General features: G+C 44.0%; 1 protein-coding gene across 1 annotated transcript in view; it reads left to right on the top strand.

Moving 5' to 3' along the window:
* LOC139759496 (uncharacterized) overlaps positions 1-25,492 on the top strand; it is a 198,060-nt gene that overhangs the window by 90,966 nt on the left and 81,602 nt on the right. The window contains exon 2 of the mRNA XM_071681677.1: positions 24,672-24,877. Coding sequence (XP_071537778.1) covers positions 24,672-24,877 — 206 coding nt within the window. The remainder of the gene's footprint in view (positions 1-24,671; positions 24,878-25,492) is intronic.

Below are 25,492 nucleotides of genomic sequence, written 5' to 3'. Positions count from 1 at the left end.
CTAAACCTAGGGTCTCCAAACCGGAAGACTCCAAAATTGAAGTCTCTAAACTTAGGATTTCCAAGACTGGAGTCTCCAAACCTGAAACCTTCAAAACTGAAATTTCTAAACCTAAGATCTCCAAGACTGGGGTCTCCAAACTTGAAGTCTCCAAACCTAGAATCTCCAAGCTGGGGGGGGGGGGTCTCCATGTATCCTAGGCCTGAGGAGACACACATTGAAGCTGACAGATACTTGAGTACGAGTCCTTCAACTGTGCCTCGCTCAACCCACCACACTCACCACCTCACATGGCCCTGCAGGGAAGGTGTGCCTCTGAATGATTGATGAAGGCATCAAATTTGCATCATGATGATGATGATGATGATGATGATGATGATGATGATGATGATGACGATAATGATGATGATGATGATGATGACGATGATGATGATGATGACGATGATGATGATGATGATTACGATGATGATGACCATGACGATAATGATGATAATAATGATGATGATGATGATGATTACGATGATGAAGACGATGACGATGATGATGATAATGATGATGATGATAATGATGATGATGATGACGATAATGATGATGATGATGATGATGACGATGACGATAATGATGATGACGACGACGACGACGATGACGACGATGATGATGATGATGATGAGTGTACTTACCATCTGGTGCGTGTGATAAGTAGTGAGGTGTGAGTGTGTCTGTGAGTGTATCATCTTCGAGGTGACGAACGACCTTATGCAGCACAGGTTTGTGAAACTTGTACAAATAGGTAATTAACCACACACACACACACACACACACACACACACACACACCTGGCTTAGGATAGTGTGTGTGTGTGTGTGTGTGTGTGTGTGTGTGTGTGTGTGTGTGTGTGTGTGTGTGTGTGGTACATGTATATAAGTGATTAAGAAGACGGGGGTAACGATAGTAAAACTCTCTCTCTCCGTAACAACGCAAATACTAATGACCACACACACACACACACACACACACGAACCACACAGAACAACTCAAGCCTGTTGTGCTCTTCTACCCTCATCCCATGACCTCTCCAGTGCCAGAGCGGAAGCCGGTGATCCCACGCCCCGCGGGAATGATAGCTGAACACAGCGCTCATCAAGACGCACTGTCGTGCAGGCTCCCACGCCTGCATGGCATTATCATTAAAGGACCAAGGGACGACGCCTTACAACACACGACACGCCGGATAGACTCGAAAACACAAGACGATGAGAGTAGTCCACCTCTTTTTTTTTTTTTCCTTCCTCTCCCTCCTCCTCCTTTGACTATATATTGAAGGAAAACACAACTATCACTCAACTATCTTCTGAAGACTTTGTCTGGTGGAGAGGTCCTCTGATACACCGAGATGAAATCATGTAGTTTACCCTGAGAGAGAGAGAGAGAGAGAGAGAGAGAGAGAGAGAGAGAGAGAGAGAGAGAGAGAGAGAGAGAGAGAGAGAGAGAGAGAGAGTGAGAGAGAGAGAGATTCTTTTAGCAGCTCTCTGAAGGTTAACAGTTCGGAGACCTTAACAACAAAAATAGGTACATTTTTTCTGAGACGAAAATAAAGGACTGACTTTACTCCCTCCTCGAGTTCTTCCTCCCCCCTGTCGGAACACCTGCTTCAGGGAAGTAATGTCTGGTTCTCATGTATTCTTCTCTTTCTCCTGTGCCTGTTCTGGCGTCTTCTGGCTTTGCGTGTGAGGCTTATGGTGGTGTTGGGGGCTGGTGCATGAGTTATTCCCAAGAAGCAGCATGTAAAGAAACGAAGAAAAAAGGATAGAAAATAAAAGGAACAGTTTACGAGAGAAGGAAAGAGGCTGTGAATAAGGGAAATGGTTGTGTGTCTGTGTCTGTGTGTGTGTGTGTGTGTGTGTGTGTGTGTGTGTGTGTGTGTGTGTGTGTGTTTGAGGGAGGTGGTTGTAGAAGAAGGGGTGCTTGTGAGAGGAGCAAGGAGGAGGCGGTTATGAGTAAAGGGAGTAGATGGATGTGAGCAAGGGAGGCGGCTGTGAATGAAGGAGTTATCATGAATGAGCGAGAAGACCGTGTCACATCCCCTAAAGTCACGACAGTACACTGATGAAAGCTGATAAGCTGAGCAGCTGGGAGGGGGATGCAATGAGAGGCAGGGAGGGAGGGAGGGAGGGAGGGAGGGAGAGTTACACGGCCATTGTCTCTATTTGCGGCAATACCAGACGTCTGGTGCCATTCTTATAGAAATGTTCTCCCATTTCAAATAGTTCCTTTGGGCAGAGACGTCTGTTACCCTTACATTCCAAAGTTCTTTCATTGCACACCGGGAAAACTTTAAACCAGGCCCCCTAGTCATGCACGAGTCATAAAAGAATATACGACCCAAATAAGTGCCTTGGCACCAGCCCAGTCATACCTTAATTGGCAAATCATGATGCATTTCCTGGGGTTCTGCAGGGTAGAGTGTTGGGTCTTACGCTGTTTTCGTTAGCTAGAGGGAATCTAACTTTAACACTTGTTTTGTGGTCTTGAACCACCAGCTGCCACAGTATAAGGGGTACAATCGTGCCTGTCTACCAGCATCATCGTGGTCCATTTAACCCACATCCTTATTAGAATACCACCACTGGATGACCCCTCGAATGAGGACAACGAGGTCAAACTAATTCATGTCATAAGGAGGCTGTATCTAGTCTCCCTCCGTGCCACTATTACGTAGTTCTTCATGGGATATATTACACGTGGTTAACTTGACGTCATGATGTGCGTGATGGAGAGTTAAGCCACTAATATAGACGTGAATGTTAATGTTCAACAGCTTCGTGAAAGAAAGGTTTGCATGGCTACGTTGTTGTGGAGTGAGGAGACGTGGTGGGTTATGCTTTCTCTCTGATGGAAATATATCTAATCTATCAGGTCGGGGATTATGCTGTCGTGTGTGCAACCCTGTCTGTGAATAATTTTTTTTTTTTGGGGGGGAGAGAGAGAAGAGAGAGAGAGAGAGAGAGAGAGAGAGAGAGAGAGAGAGAGAGAGAGAGAGAGAGAGAGAGAGAGAGAGAGACTAATACACAAAACACGCAGTAATACACACACTGACACACACACACACACACACACACACACACACACACACCATACGACCGACGAATCCGCGCCAGGAAACAAACGAACACACGGCAACACCCACCACCCAGGCTGTCCACAAACTCTCATCTTGTAAACTTGGAAGGAAAATCCTCACTGCTGAAGCTGAAAATCCAAGATTCTGTTTAAAGGGGGGAGAAAAAAGGAAAAATCTTTCCTGCACTGTCGAGTGACGTGTCCCTCCTCTCCTCCATGATACTCAACGATGGTGGTGCTATTGGGAGCGGGTGAATCGCAGAGACAACGTGTCAAGGGTGGTTCATTATCACACTTGATGAATAGATGAGCGAAAACGGCACTCGGGTGGACTGACAATTGTACTCTGTAGGGGAAATTTGATTCGGGTCTCCATAGGTGGACTATACAGGTCAGTCTGTGTTCCCTATTCCTGATACTGACTTGCATCAAGTCTGGATGAAGCAAGCGTTGAGACTAGTGAACATATTGAAAAGAAAAAGCTTCGAAATCTGAGCAAAAAATATAATTCTTTTTTTCCTCCTTTATTATCGTTGTATCTCACCAGTTAACTAAGAAACTATACATATGTAAGACTTTCTGCAATTCAATCCCAAACGTCTCGAAAATCTATAAGTAAGTGATTCGAACGAGGGACCGAACATCAATAAACGAGCAATCCAGTAAAACGTTTCAAACTGTACTTCATCATGAGTTATACATTATATATTTAGCATTATACACTAGTTGAGTTCCATCATACACCAGCCTGCTACAGTACGGAGGTACGGCCTCTGAACACGATGGTACGACCCTTGAGCACGACGGACACGAACCCTGATTATGATCGCTCGGCCTTCGACCCTTTAAGAGTCACAATAAAGACCCTTGTTCTTATCGTTATGGATTATATCCTAGTGGTTATAAGACGTTAAGAGCGTAATGGAGTGTGTGTTTTCATGCGTACGTTTTCTCGGATCAATTTGTCGTTCCTGTATACGAATTTCTGAGCAGCTTCCTCCAGCGATGGACCTCCGTATCACGCGTGTGATACGAGACTCGAAAAAAGACCCTTAAAACATGTCATTCAGGCGTTCCTTGTGTGTCTCCTTCGTTAAGGAGGTGTTTATCAATCCCTCGCTCTGTTAATTTGCGAAGCAGGTCATACCTCTGTGCCTTGCTTTGCTAAATCAATTGTTTCCCCCGCTCTGCTAATACGTGTATCAGGTGTCAGTTTGGTTTCCGTCCTCTGTTAACAAGTGAAGTTAGGGTTTGTTCTGTGTCTCATGCTATGATGGCATAGAGGGAAGGTGTCGATCTCTGTTTCCATCAACTATGCTTATCTCATATGCGAAGCAGATGCTTTCTCTCTGTGTCTCATGGTCTCATAACATTAAAAAAAAAAAAAAATAAGCAGGCATTCATTCGCCTCTTGCCTCCTTAGATCAACCATGGCAGACTAATATTCCTTTGTGCTTTGCACTCACTCAATATAACAGTCTGTATCATCTACTCTGGTAGCTTAACGTGGGGTGCAAAAAATGTATCCCCCCCCTTTCCCACTGCCTCAAACGCATCTGGTGCTGAAGACGCAGAGGTTCCTCTCTCTCTCTCTCTCTCTCTCTCTCTCTCTCTCAAACCAATACAGAGGTAAAATGTACTGCATTACCATGTCAATGAACACATTAAGTACACGAGGACCAGAGGTAATGCCGCACCATCATTACGAGATCTTATCTTTATAAACACATTGACCTGGAAATGGAAAAGTTAATTCAGTCACTAATGCTACAGCGGTGATGCTAAAAAAAAAAAAAATAGAAAATAAAATTGTCCTCAAACGATAAGGCATATAGTATAAACGACATTAATGCTATATCTGTGATGCTAATAAAGTAGAAAAAAAATGCTCTCAAACGATAAGACATACTAATATAAACGACAAAACATATAATGGTACTGGGACATTTAACAGAATTTTGAGTGATCAGAGTTTGCATGTTTCGCATAAGCTACATATATATAAACACACACACACACACACATATATATATATATATTTTTTTTTTTCATACTATTCGCCATCTCCCGCATTGGCGAGGTAGCGTTAAGAACAGAAGACTGAGCCTTTGAGGGAACCCTCACTTGGCTCACTTCTCTGTTCCTCCTGGAAAATTAAAAACGAGAGGGGAGGATTTCCAGCCCCCGCTCCCTCCCCTTTTAGTCGCCTTCTACGACACGCAGGGAATACGTGGGAAGTATTCTTTCTCCCCTATCCCCAGGGACACATACATGTATATTTATATATATATATATATATATATATATATATATATATATATATATATATATATATATATATATATATATATATATATAATTTTTCTTCTTTTTTGATATCTTTTTAAAGGCACTCCTACCACATCCTCTATGGTCTGTTACTGAACAAAAGGCGAAAAAACATCTCTTAACTCTCTCTGGGCACTCCACCCCCTCCCCCCTGCAGATACTGTCCCCCCCCCTCCCTCCCCCACCTCAGCCCCCCCGTGCTGTTCCAGTAATTATTAATTAACAAAACTGAATAATTAATGATTACCAACAGTATATAATTAAGGCGAGCAATATATAACTCGTTGTCCGGCACATTCCCGGATATTCACTATTTCTCAGCAGCGCTGATCTCTCTCCTGCCAGACTGAGATTAGTTCTACGGGATGAGATTAGCTGTAGTGAGATTAGTGTTCAGTTTGGTGTTATTTGGTGAGATTAGTACGAGTGGAGAATGATTGATATCTTGTGAGGTGGGTGTTTGTGAGATTGGGGCGGTCTTTTGAGATCGTTGGTGGTGAAATTTGTGAGAGCTGGTGAGATCAGAACTAATATTAAGATTAGCGTACGCTGATGAGATTAATTTCAGTGATATTGGTGTTTGATGATGAGATTAGTGCAAGCGATACTAATATTATCAATTGAGATTAGTGTTCGAGAGATCAGCATTTCTAGCTGGAGAGATAAGCAGTGAAAAGATTGGTGTTAGTTGGTGAGATCAGTGTTGACGAGATTAGAATTATCTGGTGATATCAGTGTGGGTGACTTTAGTCTTATTGAAATCACAGTTAATGAGATCAGTGTGAGAAAAAAAAAAAGCAGGTAGCTGTGGGATGAACACCATGGAATGAGATTAGTCTCACTCCGTGATGTGAGCTCTAGCTAATGAGATGAGACATCAGTAGTGAGATAAACACTCAGCTTCACGCGGAAGCGTAAATCTCATACGACTATGTCAGCAGCATATGTTGTTATAAGACATCTGTAACATTTTGTCATGAGAACTCATTGCTTTATCCTCAGCGTGGATGTTAGAACGAAAATGCAACAGACAGAATAGAATAATGTATTTGAACTGCATGCACCATGTGAACTGTCAGTATGTCACGTGCATTTGGGCTGTAAATTCGAAAGCCAGAGGGAGAGAGAGAGAAAGGCACTCACACACACACACACACACACACACACACACACACACACACACATGAAAATGTCCAGCCACAGCGCATTTCATGTTTCACTTATTTCCCCGTCATTCCCGAGAATAATTGAAACCAGCAGTTTTATTTAGACGTAATAACATTTATCTAATGTGTAGGCTCTTTTTTTTTTTGCCAGAAACACAATGTGGAGGAGGGTGTTGCACAGAGTTGCGTGTTTGAGTGTCTATACAGGGTTATCATTAACGTTATTGTGTAATACAAGACGTGGTAGAGTTATCATATGATTCGACAGTGGATGTGCATGTAGCAAGATTTCACACACACACACACACACACACACACACACACACACACACACACACACACACACACACACACACACACATATATATATATATATACATTATCCCTACAGCAGAAAGGTAAAGTCATGGGTAGCCTATGAACACGAACTTAGACCAGCGTCTACATCTACCATCCCTAAAACATTCTTCAAGACCTTCCCCTCTGAGCAGCCACTTGCTGCCGCTGGGCGGACGACGCCCTTGTAGTAGTCAGCGACGAAGAGCATCCTATTCGCCTCATGGAGGGTATGAAGGTCGTCTGTCTAAGAATTCACTTAAGAAATGACCCGCAGCAGTTTGTCACTAAACGTTCTTTTAAGTTCCTACTGATCTTAGACGCTGCCTTCATGCATCTAGTAAAAGTCACAAGGGATACGGGAAGTAACGTAATCAAAAACCTTCCTTCACTGAGCTAATCAAGCGTCATCCTGCTGGGAATTACCTCACAGCGAAAGACAAATCCTGAAGCAAACCTTCCTCAACAATAGACTCCCCCCCAACACACAGAAGAAGACAAACAGATTCGCATCTTCCTGAACAGAATCCAATAACATCTGCATGACGACGAACAGCTTCACCGGCACAACACACAAGATCTAGGCGTCCTCGTCTTACGACTACACACACAGCCCAGCGCCACACACACACACGAGCGTCTCCATCTTCTCTACAAGAACATGAAGACCAGGAATGCCTTCTTGGTCAACGTCCTCATCCGGGAATCCGGAATTCCTTCCAGAGCTTCCAGGTAATTCGTGACTGCACACGCGAAGAGAGAGAGAGAGAGAGAGAGAGAGAGAGAGAGAGAGAGAGAGAGAGAGAGAGAGAGAGAGAGAGAGAGAGAGAGAGAGAGAGAGAGGTCGTGAACTCCTTGATAACTAAGTAATGTGGGAGCTACACTACCACCATCACCATCGTCTTATCTCTCTCTCTCTCTCTCTCTCTCTCTCTCTCTCTCTCTCTCTCTCTCTCTCTCTCTCTCTCTCTCTCGCTCCGTCACTACGCAACTCTAACAAGCTGTGTCCACTAACCCAAGTCTCACGCTATAAGCCACCACCTCACCAGCCTTAGCGAGGGAGAAACGGCTGGTGGAGACAGTAAGTTTACTCAAGCATTATCAGAGACACCCGGCGTCTCAACATTCCAGCTGCTCAGACAGATACAAGACGTCAAGCAACGCACAAAGCACGGGACGAAGACCATGCACTTATATTCCCTCAGCAGTCAGTCACAAACTAGTAAGCGTCGTGGCGAGACAACGTAAAGGTCGGACACTACGAAGGTCTTTCGTGCAGGCTCCTTACAAGCACTCCTAAGAAAATGAGGGGTTTAGAAAATACGTATCGCAAGGATAATGACCAAAACAAATGTTCGTCGTTTCCCGCATGGGCGAGGTAGCGTCGAGAATAGACGACAGAGCACTAATTAGTGGCTTGTTACACACTTGAACCCGAACCACATTTACTAAAAAAAAAAAGTGTTATTCAGTCAAATAACACCGTGATGTTTTTTAAGTTACCTGATATTTGAGTTGTGGAATTTCGAGCAGCTTATCTCAAATAATTGTTTAACAAGCTGCATATATATATATATATATATATATATATATATATATATATATATATATATATATATATATATATATATATATATATATATATATATATATATATATATATTCTGATATTTTGTAGTCACTGTGACCTTTAAATGAGGCTTCTATACGGTCTATATTGGAAATGTGAGTTTGTGTTCAGACACTGTGAGGTCTGTTGACGAATGATGAGGTGAGCGAAGGTGAGGTGGCTGAGGGATTTTGTGCAAGATGGTACGACCCTTGAGCATGACTTTACGCCAAGGGGCCGTAAAGTCGTGCTCAAGGGTCGTACCGTCGTGCTCAAGGGTCGTACCCTCGTGCTCAAGGGTCGTAGCGTCGTACTTACGGGTTGTACCATCGTGCTCAAGGGTCGCACCTTCGTGCTCAAGGGTCGTACCGTCGTGCTCAAGGGTCGTACCTTCGTGCTCAAGGATCGTACCATCGTGCTCAAGGGTCGTACCATCGTGCTCAAGGGTCGTACCGTCGTGTTCAAGGGTCGTACCGTCGCGTTCAAGGGATTAACTCACGAGAATCAACATTTCACATTTAGTTTGTTTCACACATATATTTATGGACCTTTCTTTCTAAATGGCTGTGTGAAAATGGCCCGAAAAGGCCATCGAAAATGCTGATTACCGAGGCCGAAAAACCTTATCGTAAAAAGGGACACTAGACCAAGCTGCTTTAAGACCCATCTTACCCCACTTTTTCCAAGGAGTTCTCAACTCTTGTGACCTACTCTTCAACTTTCTAACCCTACAGTCTCTTCATTAGAAACATACTCCCTTGGTTGTCCATATCTCGTGCTCTCTCCCTCCCTACCTGCGCCTCTCTCTCTCTCTCTCTCTCTCTCTCTCTCTCTCTCTCTCTCTCTCTCTCTCTCTCTCTCACACACACACATCTGACTTCCTAAATCCGCACCAACTTTTCTCTCACCACTAAAGGGGTGGTGTGTGTGTGTGTGTGTGTGTGTGTGTGTGTGTGTGTGTGTGTGTGTGTGTGTGTGTGTGTGTGTGTGTGTGTGTCTGCGAGGGTTGGGTGGGGGATCTGCATTTTTCGCTGGTGAATACATCACTTTAATAGCGTCACGAAGGCCTAATATTGTATGAGGGGCGATCCTTCAAGATAAAGCACGTTTTCTATGCTGGCTAATATATGGTGCCAGAGGTGGGGGGGGGGGGGGGGATGGTTGCAAGTGCCCCTTCGTGGAGTTCCCAGGCACTTCCCTGTGGCACTTACTTCCCAGAGGCAGCATCCTTTCCCCTCCCCCCTTCCTCCTTTTCTTTGAGGTTCCTCAGGAAGGCAAAACCCTTAAAGACAAGAAGAAAGAGAAAGAAACAAGGCAACGAAGAGAAAAAGTAAACATAAGGCAAGGAAAATCAACACAAACCAGCCACCAGAATGACCAAAGAATTAAGAGAGAAGAAGAAGAAGAAGAAGAAGAAGAAGAAGAAGAAGAAGAAGAAGAAGAAGAAGAAGAAGAAGAAGAAGAAAATATTAATAATAAAAAAAGACGAATACGAGTACGAAGAAAGAGGAGGAGGAGGAGGAGGAGGAGGAGGAGGAGGAGGAGGAGGAGGAGGAGGAGGAGGAGAAGAAGAAGAAGAAGAAGAAGAAGAAGAAGAAGAAGAAGAAGAAGAAGAAGAAGAAGAAGGAGGAGGAGGAGGAGGAGAAGGAAGAAACAGAAAAACGTTTGATTAACTCTGAGGAAAAAGATAAGAGGAATGACACAAGGAAATGGTCAAGTCCCACATCATGAAGTGGGATCCAGGAATGGAAAGGCGGGAGATGGCGTTGCTGGTGTTGGGTTGGCGATGGCGTTGGCGGGGGTGGGCGTTGGTGGAGATGGCGTTGGTGGTGGTGGTGGTGGTGGAGATGGTGGAGCTTAAAGACATAATGCCCGCTCGCCAATGGAGTTGTCAACGCGGACGTGCGGAGGGTGGTAAAAGTTGAGGAAATAGATGGATGGATGAAAGTTAGACCGAGTTGAAAGTGGACTATTTCAATTTCTGGTAGGGGGAGGAGGAGGAGGGGAGGAGGAGCAGCAGCAAGGTGCAAGATGTATTATTTTGCAGGTCGGGTGTATGATGAGTCGGCACAGGAGGTGGGAGAGGGGACATGGCAGACTGTGCCACAACCATACAGGGGGAAACATGTCTTTTGTGGATTCCGAATGTAAAGGAAAATAATCATGAGTCTTGATACGAGAGAGAGAGAGAAAAATATATACCTAAAGAACATCAGCGATAAAAACTGGACAAGATACTCAGCCACGCTGTAAGGAAGATTAACGTAAACTACAAGAAAAAAAATAATCATACACTCTCCAGAGATCTTTTCTCTCGTGGAAATTCTTTCCTTAACCTCGTTCACACAGACATACGTAAGGTCGTATGGAAATAAGAATACACCTCAGAGCACCGACGGAGAGACAGTAGAGTGCTGAAGTTCACAGTGAGGCTGGTGAGTCTATCCCGTCCACAAATATTTGACTCGTGAATATTCCACGAGAAATCCCAGTTGGGAGAGCGGGTTGGCCCCCGTAAATCGCGGGAGAATCATTGGGTCTCCATTCATAAGCGTTACTTAGAGATTACACCAAGAGCCTGATTCAAAACCTCTTCTGTGGGGGAATAAGACTCCCTAAAGCAAGACGGTGGGTGTACTCAAATGACTTAATTCTATATCTCTCTCTCTCTCTCTCTCTCTCTCTCTAGCAATCTATCTACCTACCCACCTACCTACCTACCTACCTACCTACCTATCTACCTACCTACCTACCTACCTACCTACCTACCTACCTATCTATCTATCTATCTATCTATCCGTCTCTAATCTTAATTTCCTGAATTTCTTACGTTTAGGGAAACAAAATCTAGAGGAAACGAGATCCTCTTTCTGGCTGGCGCGGCCGTGGCTGCCTTTATCTTCATCCAACATCGCTTAGTCCGGCACAAGAAGCTGCTCGTCATTCTGCCCGCAGCTCTAGAAACGGAGTCTCATGACTGCGCTACGGAGGGAGGGAAGTCATGTGGCAATGTTTCAAGCAGGAGGGGAAGGCAGACGGTGAGGGAGGAAGGGTGAGGAAGATGACGCGGGCAGCAGCGAGGGGGAGATATGTGACGTGAGTAGCGGCGAGGGGGAGATATGTGACGTGGGTAGCAGCGAGGGGGAGATATGTGACGTGGGTAGCAGCGAGGGGGAGATATGTGACGTGGGCAGCAGCGAGGGGGAGATATGTGACGTGGGTAGCGGCGAGGGGGGGGAGAGGGGAGGACATCCGACATAGGAAGCGAGCGATGGAGACGTGTGACGTAAGCAAGAAAGCGGGAGGGGTGGGGGAGGGGAGAGCTGTGACGTGTGTGCTGCGAGAGGGGGAGGGGGGAAGGGGGGAGGGGGAAGGGGGAGGGGGAGGGGGGAGGGGGGAGGAGAGGAGGAGGTGGGGACTATGACTTGGGCAGCGACGAGGAGAGGTGGGGAGGGAGGGGGAGAAGGGGGGGGGGCGGCGTGGACGTGTAACGTAATCAGCATCAGCATAAAGGAGGGGGGGGAGCTATGACGTGTGTGTGTGTGTGTGTGAGAGAGAGAGAGAGAGAGAGAGAGAGAGAGAGAGAGAGAGAGAGAGAGAGAGAGAGAGAGAGAGAGAGAGAGAGAGAGAGAGAGAGAGAAAACACGTTTTTTCGTCTCTTCCCACCGGTGTTAACAGTTTTCTATCGTGTAATGAAGAAGGGAATTGTGTCCGACGTTCCACCTGGAAATCCAATATGGCGATCTAACAAAACAGAGGAAAAAATAGGTGGGACTTGTCAGGGAAGATCCCGGACGGCTGACGGGTCTGGGAGGAGCGGATGGGGGCTGGGGAGATTTGGGGAGGAGAGAGAGAGAGAGAGAGAGAGAGAGAGAGAGAGAGAGAGAGAGAGAGAGAGAGAGAGAGAGAGAGAGAGAGAGAGAGAGAGAGAGAGAGAGAGAGCATCCTTCTGGCGCAAGTTCTTGAAGACGTTCCCGAGGGTAAATCCCAGACACACACACACACACACACACACACACACACACACACACACATATACATATGTAGCTACACACACACATACACACACACAGCTTCTGAGCGCAATAGATGATTCTGTGATATCTTATGTCGTACTTTTATGTGATATTTTATAATTCTTATACATTTCTAACTTTGAATTGAGCTTCTAGGCGAAAAGAATCTCATTTAATATTATGTACGCAATTTGACGATAAAGACATTTCATCTCTTATCTTTACATATATATATATATATATATATATATATATATATATATATATATATATATATATATATATATATATATACACAGACCATTTTCTACCGGGAGAGTTTTTCCCTGCTGGTCGTAGCTCGTCCCTGGCGTGGGTGGGTTGAAGTTCCACCTCCCAGCCAACAACCTCCTGGGGAACGCCTTCCCCAGCGTCGATTACTCACGGCGACTCTCTCTCTCTCTCTCTCTCTCTCTCTCTCTCTCTCTCTCTCTCTCTCTCTCTCTCTCTCTCTCTCTCTCGCCGCAACCCAATAAGTTTCCCTCTCACACTGACGACTAAGAAACGCCTCAATCACGTTAATGGTGTGGACAGGACAGGGTCGTCGTCGTCGTCCACAGTGGCCTTTTAAGTCACGCTTGCTACTCGTCGCCTGGCAAGGTCTTCATCCTGGACGGGGGGGTCTGAGGTGTTTACTGATGAATGGGGGATGAGGGAGGAGAGAAAAGGAGGAGAATGGGCGATGAGGGAGGAAAAGAGAAAAGGAGGAGAATGGGGGATGAGGGAGGAAAAGAGAAAAGGAGGAGAATGGGCGATGAGGGAGGAAAAGAGAAAAGGAGGAGAATGGGGGATGAGGGAGGAAAAGAGAAAAGGAGGAGAATGGGCGATGAGGGAGGAAAAGAGAAAAGGAGGAGAATGGGCGATGAGGGAGGAAGAGAGAAAAGGAAGTGAAGAACACCACAGAGGTACGGTGTACATGTCTCTGTTGGTCCGTTCGTGTGACTACCTGCCCGTTGAGAGAGAGAGAGAGAGAGAGAGAGAGAGAGAGAGAGAGAGAGAGAGAGAGAGAGAGAGAGAGAGAGAGAGAGAGAGAGAGAGAGAGAGAGAGAGAGAGAGAGAGAGAGAGAGACTACGATTATTCTACTCCTTTCCCAGTCCACTGAGTATGGTGCGAGGCCACTGAAGCGTAACCACCTACAGGCAGAGTACGGTAACACCTCACGCACCTCCCCCACCCCCCCAGCGTAGGCTGCTCGGGTGGGTTACACACCACAAACATGATGCCACTCCAACTCACACACAACACCTTGACAACACATGTGGCTCACAAGACTCAAAAAAAATATCCCTAGATTTTCCTGAGGTGGGCGCTACGCGACAGCCCTGCCTTTTGGTAACATTTCTCTCTCTCTCTCTCTCTCTCTCTCTCTCTCTCTCTCTCTCTCTCTCTCTCTCTCTCTCTCTCTCTCTCTCTCCTGCCTATGCATACAAGTTACGCCCAACCAGGGAGCGCAGACGCTATCGCAAGGTGTTCTTAGTTACGGCTGGTTACCTGCCCCTTGTGGTCTCTGTGGGCCGTGATGGTGGTCGTGTTGTTGTTGTTGTTAGTGGTTGTGGTTGTGGTTGTGGTTGTGGCCGTGGTGTGGTAGAAGCCTCATGGCTGATGGTCTACTGTGGGTGATGCTCGTGATGTTGGCAATGTTTCTTGATGTATGTGTGTCGCGTTGGTGGTGGTTGTGATGGTGGTGGTTGTGATGGGGGATGGTGGAGGTTGTGATGGTGGTGGTTGTGATGGGGGATGGTGGAGGTTGTGATGGTGGCGGTTGTGATGGGGGATGGTGGCGGTTGTGATGGTGGTGGTTGTGATGGGGGATGGTGGCGGTTGTGATGGGGGATGGTGGCGGTTGTGATGGTGGCGGTTGTGATGGTGGATGGCGGCGGTTGTGATGGTGTCATTGGAGATAGCGAAGGCAGTCTAGAGAGCCCATGCCATAGGGAAACCTTACTGGGTATAGAGAGTACACCTCCACCTTTAAACAACTCCCTCCCGCACGAACTAGACGAACACAACGAAACCAAAACCCAACGTCGAAGACTAAGGCCGGCAAACATCAGTTTATAAAGGAAAGCACCAAAGCATCCATCAAGGGGGAGTCAATCTCAAAGTCCTTAGCTAAATACGACAGAGGACAAACTGGTGCAAAATATCAGCAAATCCATAACAAACGGATACAGGAGCATTTTAAACGCATCCTCACTGATCTAAATGTTATTGTGCCCCCACCGCCCCCCAGCACATTAGGCGGAGAAAATGTAGCTCAGCCCTGAATGTGTAAACAAATTGATATAGTGGACTAATATGCGTATAAATGTGAATATTGCGGAAACCTGTGATGTACAGGTCCACACTGTTGGCCGGGATCCGGGATTTTACGGACAACAATAATACGCGGTAAAATTTCGCCTTTTTTTTCTTATTTTGAGCGAAATAATACTACACAGTGTTGCTCAAGTTACTCCTTTTATGTTTCTCTCTCTCTTCTCTCTCTCTCTCTCTCTCTCTCTCTCTCTCTCTCTCTCTCTCTCTCTCTCTCTCTCTCTCTCTCTCTATAAGTAAGCCGAGCCCTCGACCTGTGTTCTACCCGATGTAAATAACGCAGGAGGTCGAACTGTCGACCTGCACAATATAGGAGAGGTAAATGCTAAACACAAGGTGGTCGAATCGTCGACTTGAACAATGTATGAGGGGTGAACGCTATACATAAGGGGTCGAATCGTCAACCTACACAATGTATGATGGGTAAACGCTATACATAAGGGGTCGACAATCGTTAACCTACAGAATTCGTGGGAGGTGCATGGTATACACAAATGCACAAGCATAGGAGGAGTAATAAAGGCATGGTACGTGTATATAGAAGGCCAAGAGATGAGGCACACACACACACACACACACACACACACACACACACACTACTTCACCAGGAGTTTCAAACACCTGTCACCAGTAGGACCATCAACAGGGCAAGTTTTAACAAGGCCAAGGCGGGCGCGGGAAAATTGCCTCGTGTTAAAAAGTGCGGTAGAAATATCTCCTTCTGGCTCTTATGATCCGGGCGGGCGATGGCGGCCACACGTCCTGGAAAGACACAGCCAGTTACAGGGAAACTACAGGAACGACGCGATCAAACACTAAAGGAACGACACGGTCCAAAATACGAAAACCAGACAATCAAAATCTCAAGGAACCGACACGATCCAAAATACGAAAACGACACGAGCAAAATCTAAAAGAACGACATAGTCCAAAATACGAAAACGACACGAGCAAAAACTAAAAGAACGACATAGTCCAAAATACGAAAACTAGACGATCAAAAACTCAAGAAACGACACGATCCAAAATACGAAAACGACATGATCAAAAACTCAAGGAACGACACGATCTAAAATACGAAAACGACACGAGCAAAATCTAAAAGAACGACATAGTCCACAATACGAAAACGACATGATCAAAAACTAAAAGAACGACATAGTCCAAAATACGAAAACGACACGATCAAAAACTACAGTAATGACATGACCAAAACTATAGTAAGAACGACTCGACCAAAACTGAAGGAACGACTGGGCCAAAATTACAAGAGGGAATGAACCAAACCTACAAGACTTACAGGCCAAAAACTACAAGAACGACCTGGCCAAAACTACAAGAACGACCACCATGTAAAGAAAGAAGAGCCACCAGAATCGAATCATTTGGAACGTCTGTCTTCGGTGGGTCAAAGAATAGCACCGCTGAGATGTTGAACTTATTCAAAAAGAAATTTCAATTCCCTCAAAATAAGGACTGACAACATATATATGTTATCAACCATGTCTCTCTCTCTCTCTCTAAAAAAAAAATAAGAAAATCAGATCTACAAATTTCTCAGACGATAAGTTTCTGGGGATCTGTCTTATTTATCTTTTAATTCGACGTAAAAAGATGGCCAGCCAATCACCAGTCTTGATTTCCAACCCTTTTTTGTAGGAAACAAAAGCCCGACAACCTGAGGGAGTTAATTTCTCTGGACTTCACTTGTAATGAAATAGGGAAAAGAAAAAAAAATACCTTGAAGACTCGAAGGTCTGAATTCTGTTTGATTTGTTTTGTTCTTCTCTAAAAGGATGTGAGATTACAAAGCATTTCTCTTTTTTTCTAATCCGCTTTTCTTTTTTAAGAAACTGGGAACAGACTTTTATATATGGAGAAAAGAGAGGATCCTTATCTTATGGTGTTCCTTAGAATTCTCAATGGAATTAGAAGGGGCTGAAAGCTTCCCTATTTACACGTCTTTCTAAGAATCCTCACTGGAATAAGGAGTGATTGAAGGGTTCCCTATTTACACGTCCTTCTTAGAATTCTCACAAGAATCCAGAGAGGCTGCAGACATATCCCTATTTCAATTCCTCCTTAAAATTCTCGCTAGAATTGGGAGGAACTGCAGTTCTCCCTATTTTCCAAGTCCTCCTTAGCATTCTCACTAGAATTGGGAGGGGCTGTAAGCATTTCCCTATTTCAAGTCCTTCTTAGAATTCTCACTAGAATTGGGAGGGGCTACAAGCATTTCCCTATTTCAAGTCCTCTTAGAATTCTCACTAGAATTGGGAGGGACTTAAAACTTTTGATTGGACACACGCAATAGAACATCAGGGAGAGGCCATTACCAGCGAGACGCAGTCCTCGTCAAGCTGCCTTCCCTCCTCCTGCTCCTCCTCCTCCTCCTCCTCCTCCTCCTCTTCCTTCTCCTCCAGGCGACGCGACGACCTGTAACCACTTGCTGAGGCGTCTCCAGGTGACGTGGTACGACCACCGGCCACTCTTCAGGTGATGGATACGACATGAACCACACACACCCTGGGTTCCTTTAGCAAAAAAAGAAGACGGGTACGACCTTCACCTCCACCACACTCCGGGTTCTCTACCAAGACGACCTCCAACACACTCTGGGTTCCCCAACAAAAAGACGTGTACGACCTCCACCACAGTCTGGGTTCCCCAACAAAAGACGAGTACGACCTCCCTCACACTTTTGTCTCTCTCTAGGTGTGAATTCCTGACCTCACCTCACTCTCCAGGCCATAGGGAAATATACATAAAGAATATCACGTCCCTTATCGTATTTTCCATATACTTCGTCATTTATAGAGCTTCCGTTTTATGGACAAATGCGTTTGAAATCTCATAAAAATATCACATAGAATATCCTCGCTTTTTTAACTAACCCCCTGATATATATATATATATATATATATATATATATATATATATATATATATATATATATATATATATATATATATATATATATATATATAATCTTTATCTCTTTCATTTGTTGTGATTTCCTGATTTATGAGTCTTTCATTTATAACGCAACTTTTTTTCTATATTGCATTCTAATCCCTTTTCATCTCTTGACTTAACATACCATCAGATATTGTGATGTTTAGTATCTTATCCATCAATAAAACAGCATCAGAAATATACTGAAGATTTCATTCAGAATTATCAACGTCTCGAAAAGAGATTTCACATTTCATTCAGCATCGTTGATCAGGTTCCACATTTCATTCAGTATCGTTGATCAGGTTCCACATTTCATTCAGTATCGTTGATCAGGTTCCACATTTCATTCAGTATCGTTGATCAGGTTTCACATTTCATTCAGCATCGTTGATCAGGTTCCACATTTCATTCAGTATCGTTGATCAGGTTCCACATTTCATTTAGTATCGTTGATCAGGTTCCACATTTCATTCAGTATCGTTGATCAGGTTCCACATTTCATTCAGTATCGTTGATCAGGTTCCACATTTCATTCAGTATCGTTGATCAACCTTTTTTCCTTATCCAGTCCCTCCCTCTCACCTGCACCTCATACAGCTCTACGTTCTCAGTGTCTTTCGTTTGAGAAGTCCGTTTATAAGAGACCTGCCTCACCTCCTACCAATTAGAACATTAATTAAACTTATTAACTTCTGAAAAATCCCGGGAAAAAAAAAAAAGGTCGCAAGAGACTGGGGAAAAGTTTCCACCATAACTCACCAATATTTGACCGCGGGGTCCAACCTCCTCTTCATTCTTGTCGACTTACGGTACAATAAACCTCTTCTGTTGCTGTGAGGTTACGACACCTCAAACCTCCTCTCTCTTCTGTGGCTGTGAGGTTACGACACCTCTAACATCCTCTCTCTTCTGTTGCTGTGAGGTTACAACACCTCAAACCTCCTCTCTCTTCTGTGGCTGTGAGGTTACGACACCTCAAACGCCTTGCCTTACCGTGGGATTATGAAAAAAAAGAAAAAAAAACTAGCTTTCTGGGATGAAGTGAGCATACAGTATAAGGAATCCATTCAGTCTTACGAGAATGTAATGCAGGGAACATCTCGTGATTTACGGTTCTGCTACATGACGGAACTCTGAAGAAGGTGTGGGCCTGTTGTACATAAATCCATCTAGAGTTATGGCCGTATGACAGGAGACACACACACACACACACACACACACACACACACACACACACACACACGCACACGCACACACACAGCTGCACTGCTCGGAACTCAAACCAACCCTCTTCATGTTGTTTGCTAAGGAGGAAAAGAAAGAACCTGCAGTTCTGTGAACCTCGCGACTTGGAACCGTGTTTCTCCAACCCGTGGGTTTACGTCAAGGAAATATCCTTCAAGTTCTTTCAAATTCAAGACGGGAAAAATTTAGAATTCGTTCTAAGGTTGTGAGCACAGATCAAAGGCCTTTTTTTTTCTTTTTTTTTAGCTTTCCAAGGTTGTGGTATAACCTCACAAGACATCATGACCCATGTAGAGTTCATGGGATTACAGTGAGAGAAAAGAACCTGCAACGTATTACAGGGGGAAAAGATCCTCAACTCTCTAACAACAAGCGTCACTGCAGGTCTGTGATCTTCACATGAGTGGGTCGTTCTAAGCAAATGTCAAATCGATCACTGGAATGACATACGTCTTTCCTCTAGTATACTTCGCCTCACTTGATCCTAAGGACTAATTTCTCTCCAAATGTGTCCCGTCCAAACGATAAATAGGAAATATCTTTATAACAAAAAACAAAATGCGAAAGGAGCAAATTTGCAGACGGAATGCGGAGGGAGTTTATTCGTGTCCAAAATGCAAAGGGAATATATTCGTGTCCAAAGTGAGAAATGAATTTGTGTCCCAAATTCAAAAGGATTAACATCGTGTCCCGAATTCAAAAGGATTAACTTCGTGTCCCGAATTCAAAAGGATTAACTTCGTGTCCCGAATTTAAAAGGAGTAACTTCGTGTCCCGAATTCAAAAGGAATAACTTTGTGTCCCGACTGCACCATGAGTAAGCTCTCTCACTCAGGACAGAGGCTTCACATCATCCTTGGCTGGGGGAAGGGAGCGGTTGATCACCATAGTTCATTTGGGAAATGCTGTTATGCATAATCAGGTGGGGAAGGCGGAGGGAGGGAGGATTCCCCAGTCCGATAGCACTCCAGAGGAGGCCATTAACGGTGTTCTGTATTGTTAAACAGGGCATTATCACCGCGTAGACTGCCACCATGAGAGAGAGAGAGAGAGAGAGAGAGAGAGAGAGAGAGAGAGAGAGAGAGAGAGAGAGAGAGAGAGAGAGAGAGAGAGAGAGAGAGAGAGAGATCAAAGCATGGAATAACAGAAGGCGTGAATAGAAGGCAAGAGAATTGGACTGTGAAAGTAGGGGAAGAAATATACATTTACACAATCAGCAAGATATATATATATATATATATATATATATATATATATATATATATATATATATATATATATATATATATATATATATATATGAGACACATAGGCAGTCATTCAGCTCTCTACAAGAAGAAGGGTATAACTGTCTTTATTTACAATTATATGACATTTCATCTATGAGAGACGAAAGAAAATGCTACTCAGAACCAGTCATCCTAATTACGCAAATCGTCTGGCATAGAACAGAAAAGAAAAAAATCCTATAAGCAAACCACAGTATACTATAAACTTCAAAAAGTAAACAGAAACAAAAGACACGTACTTCTTAACTAAAAATAACGAATCGGGGAAAAAAATATTGGAGAAAAAAAATCTTTTCAGCATAAGCAGTGAGTCTTTTCTTAGGCATATATTTCTTTTTTCCACCCGGATATATCTTTCGTTAATTGGCCGATTTTTTTTTCTTTCACTGCTTTTTCGTCTTGTCATTGACGAGTGCAGAGGCGGCTCCCGTAGATCAATGTTGAGACAAAAGAGCATCATCTCAATATCTTGACCCTGATCTGCCCAACATTCTCCCCATTGTAACCTCACTTTGATGACTCTTCAGTCTGAACATTTTCCCCGTCTTAGAATATTTCAAGTTCAGACGTGAGCTGCTTCTACTACTAAATGATAGTAATGATAATGATAATGGTAACAATAAATCCATTATAGATAGAGATCATCGTCACCATAAATGTACCTGTGTACATCTATATCTAGTCACTTGCTACTCAAAAAATCAGAGCGACTGGTGGATGTTACCTTGGTCCAGTTTCAGCTTCATGGAAAAATGAAAGAGAGGAAAAAAAAATATACAAACAAACGAGGTAATGAATAGCGGTGGAATGAGGTCAGATTACGTCAGAATTATTGAGAACACAAAAGCATGGAGGGGAAGAAAAAATATTTGAGTTATTTATACACGGGTCGCTATACTAATTCGGAAACATTGTTAAATTTCTCTCTCTCTCTCTCTCTCTGTCTCTCTCTCTCCCTATATGTATATATATATATATATATATATATATATATATATATATATATATATATATATGACACTTGAAACGGTCTAAAAGTAGATTTTACTTTGCTGATTCAGATATGATGTTCAATCGGTGATATGTTTGAAGCTTGACATGATAAAAAGGAAAACAATTTCTCTTTGGTACGTTATTTGAGTGAAGCTTTTGTGTCGTGTTGATAAAGACTCATAAAAGCCGGATGCGTGGAGATAAAAAAGTACGCAGGTGTTACGCTGGTCTTTTGATGGATCATATGTCAGCAACATGAACCCCTTTTCAGAAAATCAAATACCCAAGTTGAGCGCCCTTGAGATTACGGGTCTCATCGTTAAAGTTTGCAACTGACGGTGCACTCTTTACCTATTCTATTTCTAAGGAGATATTGATCAATACTGAGGTATATGGGCCTCCCGTTTGCGTTGCTGCCCTGGTAGCGTCTCAGTCGGTCCACCGTCAAACCCACCTATTCATCCTCCTCATCTGGGCGTTCAGTTGCCCGTGAAGTCTCAGATAACACAAACAGAATATGAATAACTGCGACAAACAAGTTAATACGAAGATAATACTGAAATGAAACTAAGATATGTATAACTGAACTTCGATAGGCTTGACCCGACTGCCATGTCCTTTGCGAGAAAACTGTCTTCAGAGATCCCCCCTATCTAATGTATCGCTCATCAACTTAGACAAGCACGAGTCACCTTCGCAATGAGCTCCCTCTCCCTAAACCAAAGCTTTAACCTCTTAGCTATGAGGCGAGAAACTAAAAAACCTCTTGGGATCGACTGGGACCAAGCCTGGCCATCTCATCCTCAGGATAAACGGATGAAAACTGGTTCTCTATCATGAATGGTTTCTATTCTGTTAAACGGATGAAAACTGGTTTTCTATCATGAATGGTTTCTATTCTAGTTTCAGTTTAGGAAAACACGTTTTACGACAGGTTCTATTCGGCATCACCATTAGTCAAATTGGAAGTCTATGAAGATATTAATATTGTGATGTTTTATTTTGTTATGAACAAATGTTGCTAACGTTTGCTACTGGAAAATGATTACCCTAATTGAAATGGAAATGCGTCTCCTGTGCGTTTGTTTTTTTTTTGTTCCCAAAAGTATTTGGATTGATTAAAGAGCCCCTTAATGATGTTAATTAGTCTATTCGTACCTCAGACTCACGACTATGGAAAATTCTTGAAGCTCCTTTCTGATTCATTTTTGTTAATAAAGAGTATCGAAACTGATTAACAGAGGAGTTTATGTTTTCGAAAGCCTTCATTGTCTAAACTCGTAATTGTGTAGAAATATTTATGGATGTTCTCTTATCAAGTATTGTTGATCAAAACTCCTCAAATTCAATAACAGACGTAATTATATTTTCCAAACCTTTCGTAATATAGCATTGCCATTATGGTCAATTGAATAGCAAAGAAAAAATCCCTGTCTCTGTCCCTGGAGACTTTGAGCCACAATGCGACCCTCCCGGGACGCTGAAGGGGGGGAGGGACGCAACACGGCCGATATCATGTCGCGATCCGATAACTCCCTTCACGGCACTTACCGGATGCCCTCCTGCCGCTGTTGGGAGCAAAGAACACTCGGGTCGTCGGGCCGTTCTGAAGAGTTGCAAATTACACGTCACCTGCAGCTATTGGTCGGATGTGCGTGTGAGGTGAGGAGGGAGGTCGTGCGAGGTGGGACTGGAGAGGAGAAGAGCGGGTGTTTGAAGGCGGGAGGGAAGTGGGATGAGAGGTTGATCAGTGCCGGTATTGGCGCTGACGGACGGGGTCATTGTCATTCTTCCTGACAGAGTGACGGAGGGATCGTTCGTCGCAACCTCGTATTAGACTGAGGGACTTAAGGACAGACTGAAAAAACAGGTGGTAGCCGAAGTTAGACTGCTTGCTCATGTTTCCTTGCGCTACCTCGCAAACGCGGGAGACAGCGACAAAGTATAAAAAAAAAAAAAAATATATATATATATATATATATATATATATATATATATATATATATATATATAAGATACGTGTTAGTATATATGATACGTGTGTGTATGTATATGATTCGTGTATGCTATTTGATACTTGAGAAGTGACGAGAGCTTGAGAACGTGGTCCATTATCTTCTTCGTGGGATATGAAGACAATGCTTCTTTGCACTGTGCCACTGCGAGTTCATGGAGAAACTGAGGTTGATTTAATCAATCCAAAAGGATGAGAATAATGGAAATAATGATGATATGGATGACAATAATGTTACATCTATGATTCCAGATGTAGTAGTCTTTTTTCATTATTCACATTACGAGTATACACTGCCATTCTAATTCAACGGTAATTCAGTCTAAATGTATATAGTTTCTTATACGTACGTTCATTATAAGATGTTCTGCAAATGCCTCCCATCTCCCCTTCCCCACGCAGACTGTAGGATACTTGCGAGAGACGCTGTAGCTGATCAAGCGTAGCTTCAGCTTTACGAATGACGAACTCTATCAAGTCTACAGTTATCCTTTAATGATAAACAAAGCCCTGGTTGATGATAATGAGTAGGACGGTAGAATCTCTTTCGCACGACGGTACGATCTCTTTCGCACGACGGTACGATCCCTTTAGCACGACGGTACGATCCCTTTCGCACGACGGTACGATCCCTTTCACACGACGGTGCGATCCCTTACGCACAACGGTGCGGCCCTTGGGCATGACAGTCTTGCACTTAAAAGACATAACCCGATAAAAGGTTTGGTCAAAGGGCAAACTGCTGGGCTTTTGACATTTTTTTTTTAGAGATTATATGGATCCCACATAAAAGAATTGCCCCCCACTTGTAAAACTAACTGATTCAACACCTCTCTCTCTCTCTCTCTCTCTCTCTCTCTCTCTCTCTCTCTCTCTCTCTCTCTCTCTCTCTCGTGATCTGATCTCTTCCTTCAACACACGATCTGTCCCTCCACCACACGATCTGTTCCCCCATCTCACCATCAGTTCCTCCACCTCACCATCTGTTTCCCCACCTCACCATCTACTCCTCCACCTCACCATTTATTCTTCAGCCTCACCATATCTGTTCCTCCACCCCACTGCTCCTCAGGCAACACCATGCTAATGTAAATACCTTTGTATCCCTCGAGACATTGTATCAGACTCTGTGCCTTCAACAACTCCTCCTCCTTCCCTTTGTGTACTGCCATTCCCTCAGTTACTGACGACCTTTATATATCTTTTTTTTATTTCTCTTTCACCACCTCTCCACTCTTCAGGCTGCCAGGGCCTTCGCGTGAAGAAGGTGGTCGTGCCCCCGCACGAGATCAAGGGCATGGGAGTGGAACTGGAGTGCCAGTACGACCTTGAGGGAGACCAGCTCTACTCCGTCAAGTGGTATAAGGGCATCAAGGAGTTCTTCCGCTACGTCCCCGCCGACACGCCGCCCATACAGGTCTTCGACCTTCCAGGCGTTCACGTCGACGTGAGTATTGACACTGTCCTGTTGCCTACAGAGAGAGATAGATAGATAGATAGATAGATAGATAGAGAGAGAGAGAGAGAGAGAGAGAGAGAGAGAGAGAGAGAGAGAGAGAGAGAGAGAGAGAGAGAGAGAGAGAGAGAGAGAGAGAGAGAGCGGTTTCGCAAGTATGTTCTGCTTTAGGGTCGAGGATTCATGAGGAAGCCGAGTTTAATCCCCTCTCTGCCTTTCCCATGATTATCATATTCGTCATGTGGAGAGAGAGATCGACAGAAGGGGCAAAGCTGATTTTCGTCGAAGCCTCTTAAGCATTTATCTTTTTTTTCTTTATGGGAAAGGCTCGAGGAACAGATAGATATGAATGGCCATATAGATAGACATATAAATCTCTCATAGTTTAGGTACGGCGACTTAACCGAACCATATATCTTGCCTGGAGGGGGTCTGGAAAAAGAAAAAAAGGGACTATTTAACCTTTCGAAGGCAGAAGAAACACAGGAGGCTTGAGTTAGCAGTCCCTGGAGGCTTTGGTAGACCGTGGAAGGCCTAGCAAACAGGATGAGGATCTTTTTTATATTCTCTTGCTGAAGAAAAGAACCGCAGTGAGTCTTGGGGGCT

The sequence above is a fragment of the Panulirus ornatus genome, chromosome 33, assembly GCF_036320965.1.
Source record: "Panulirus ornatus isolate Po-2019 chromosome 33, ASM3632096v1, whole genome shotgun sequence".
Lineage (NCBI taxonomy): Eukaryota > Metazoa > Arthropoda > Malacostraca > Decapoda > Palinuridae > Panulirus > Panulirus ornatus.
This window is presented reverse-complemented; position numbering and strand designations above follow the sequence as displayed.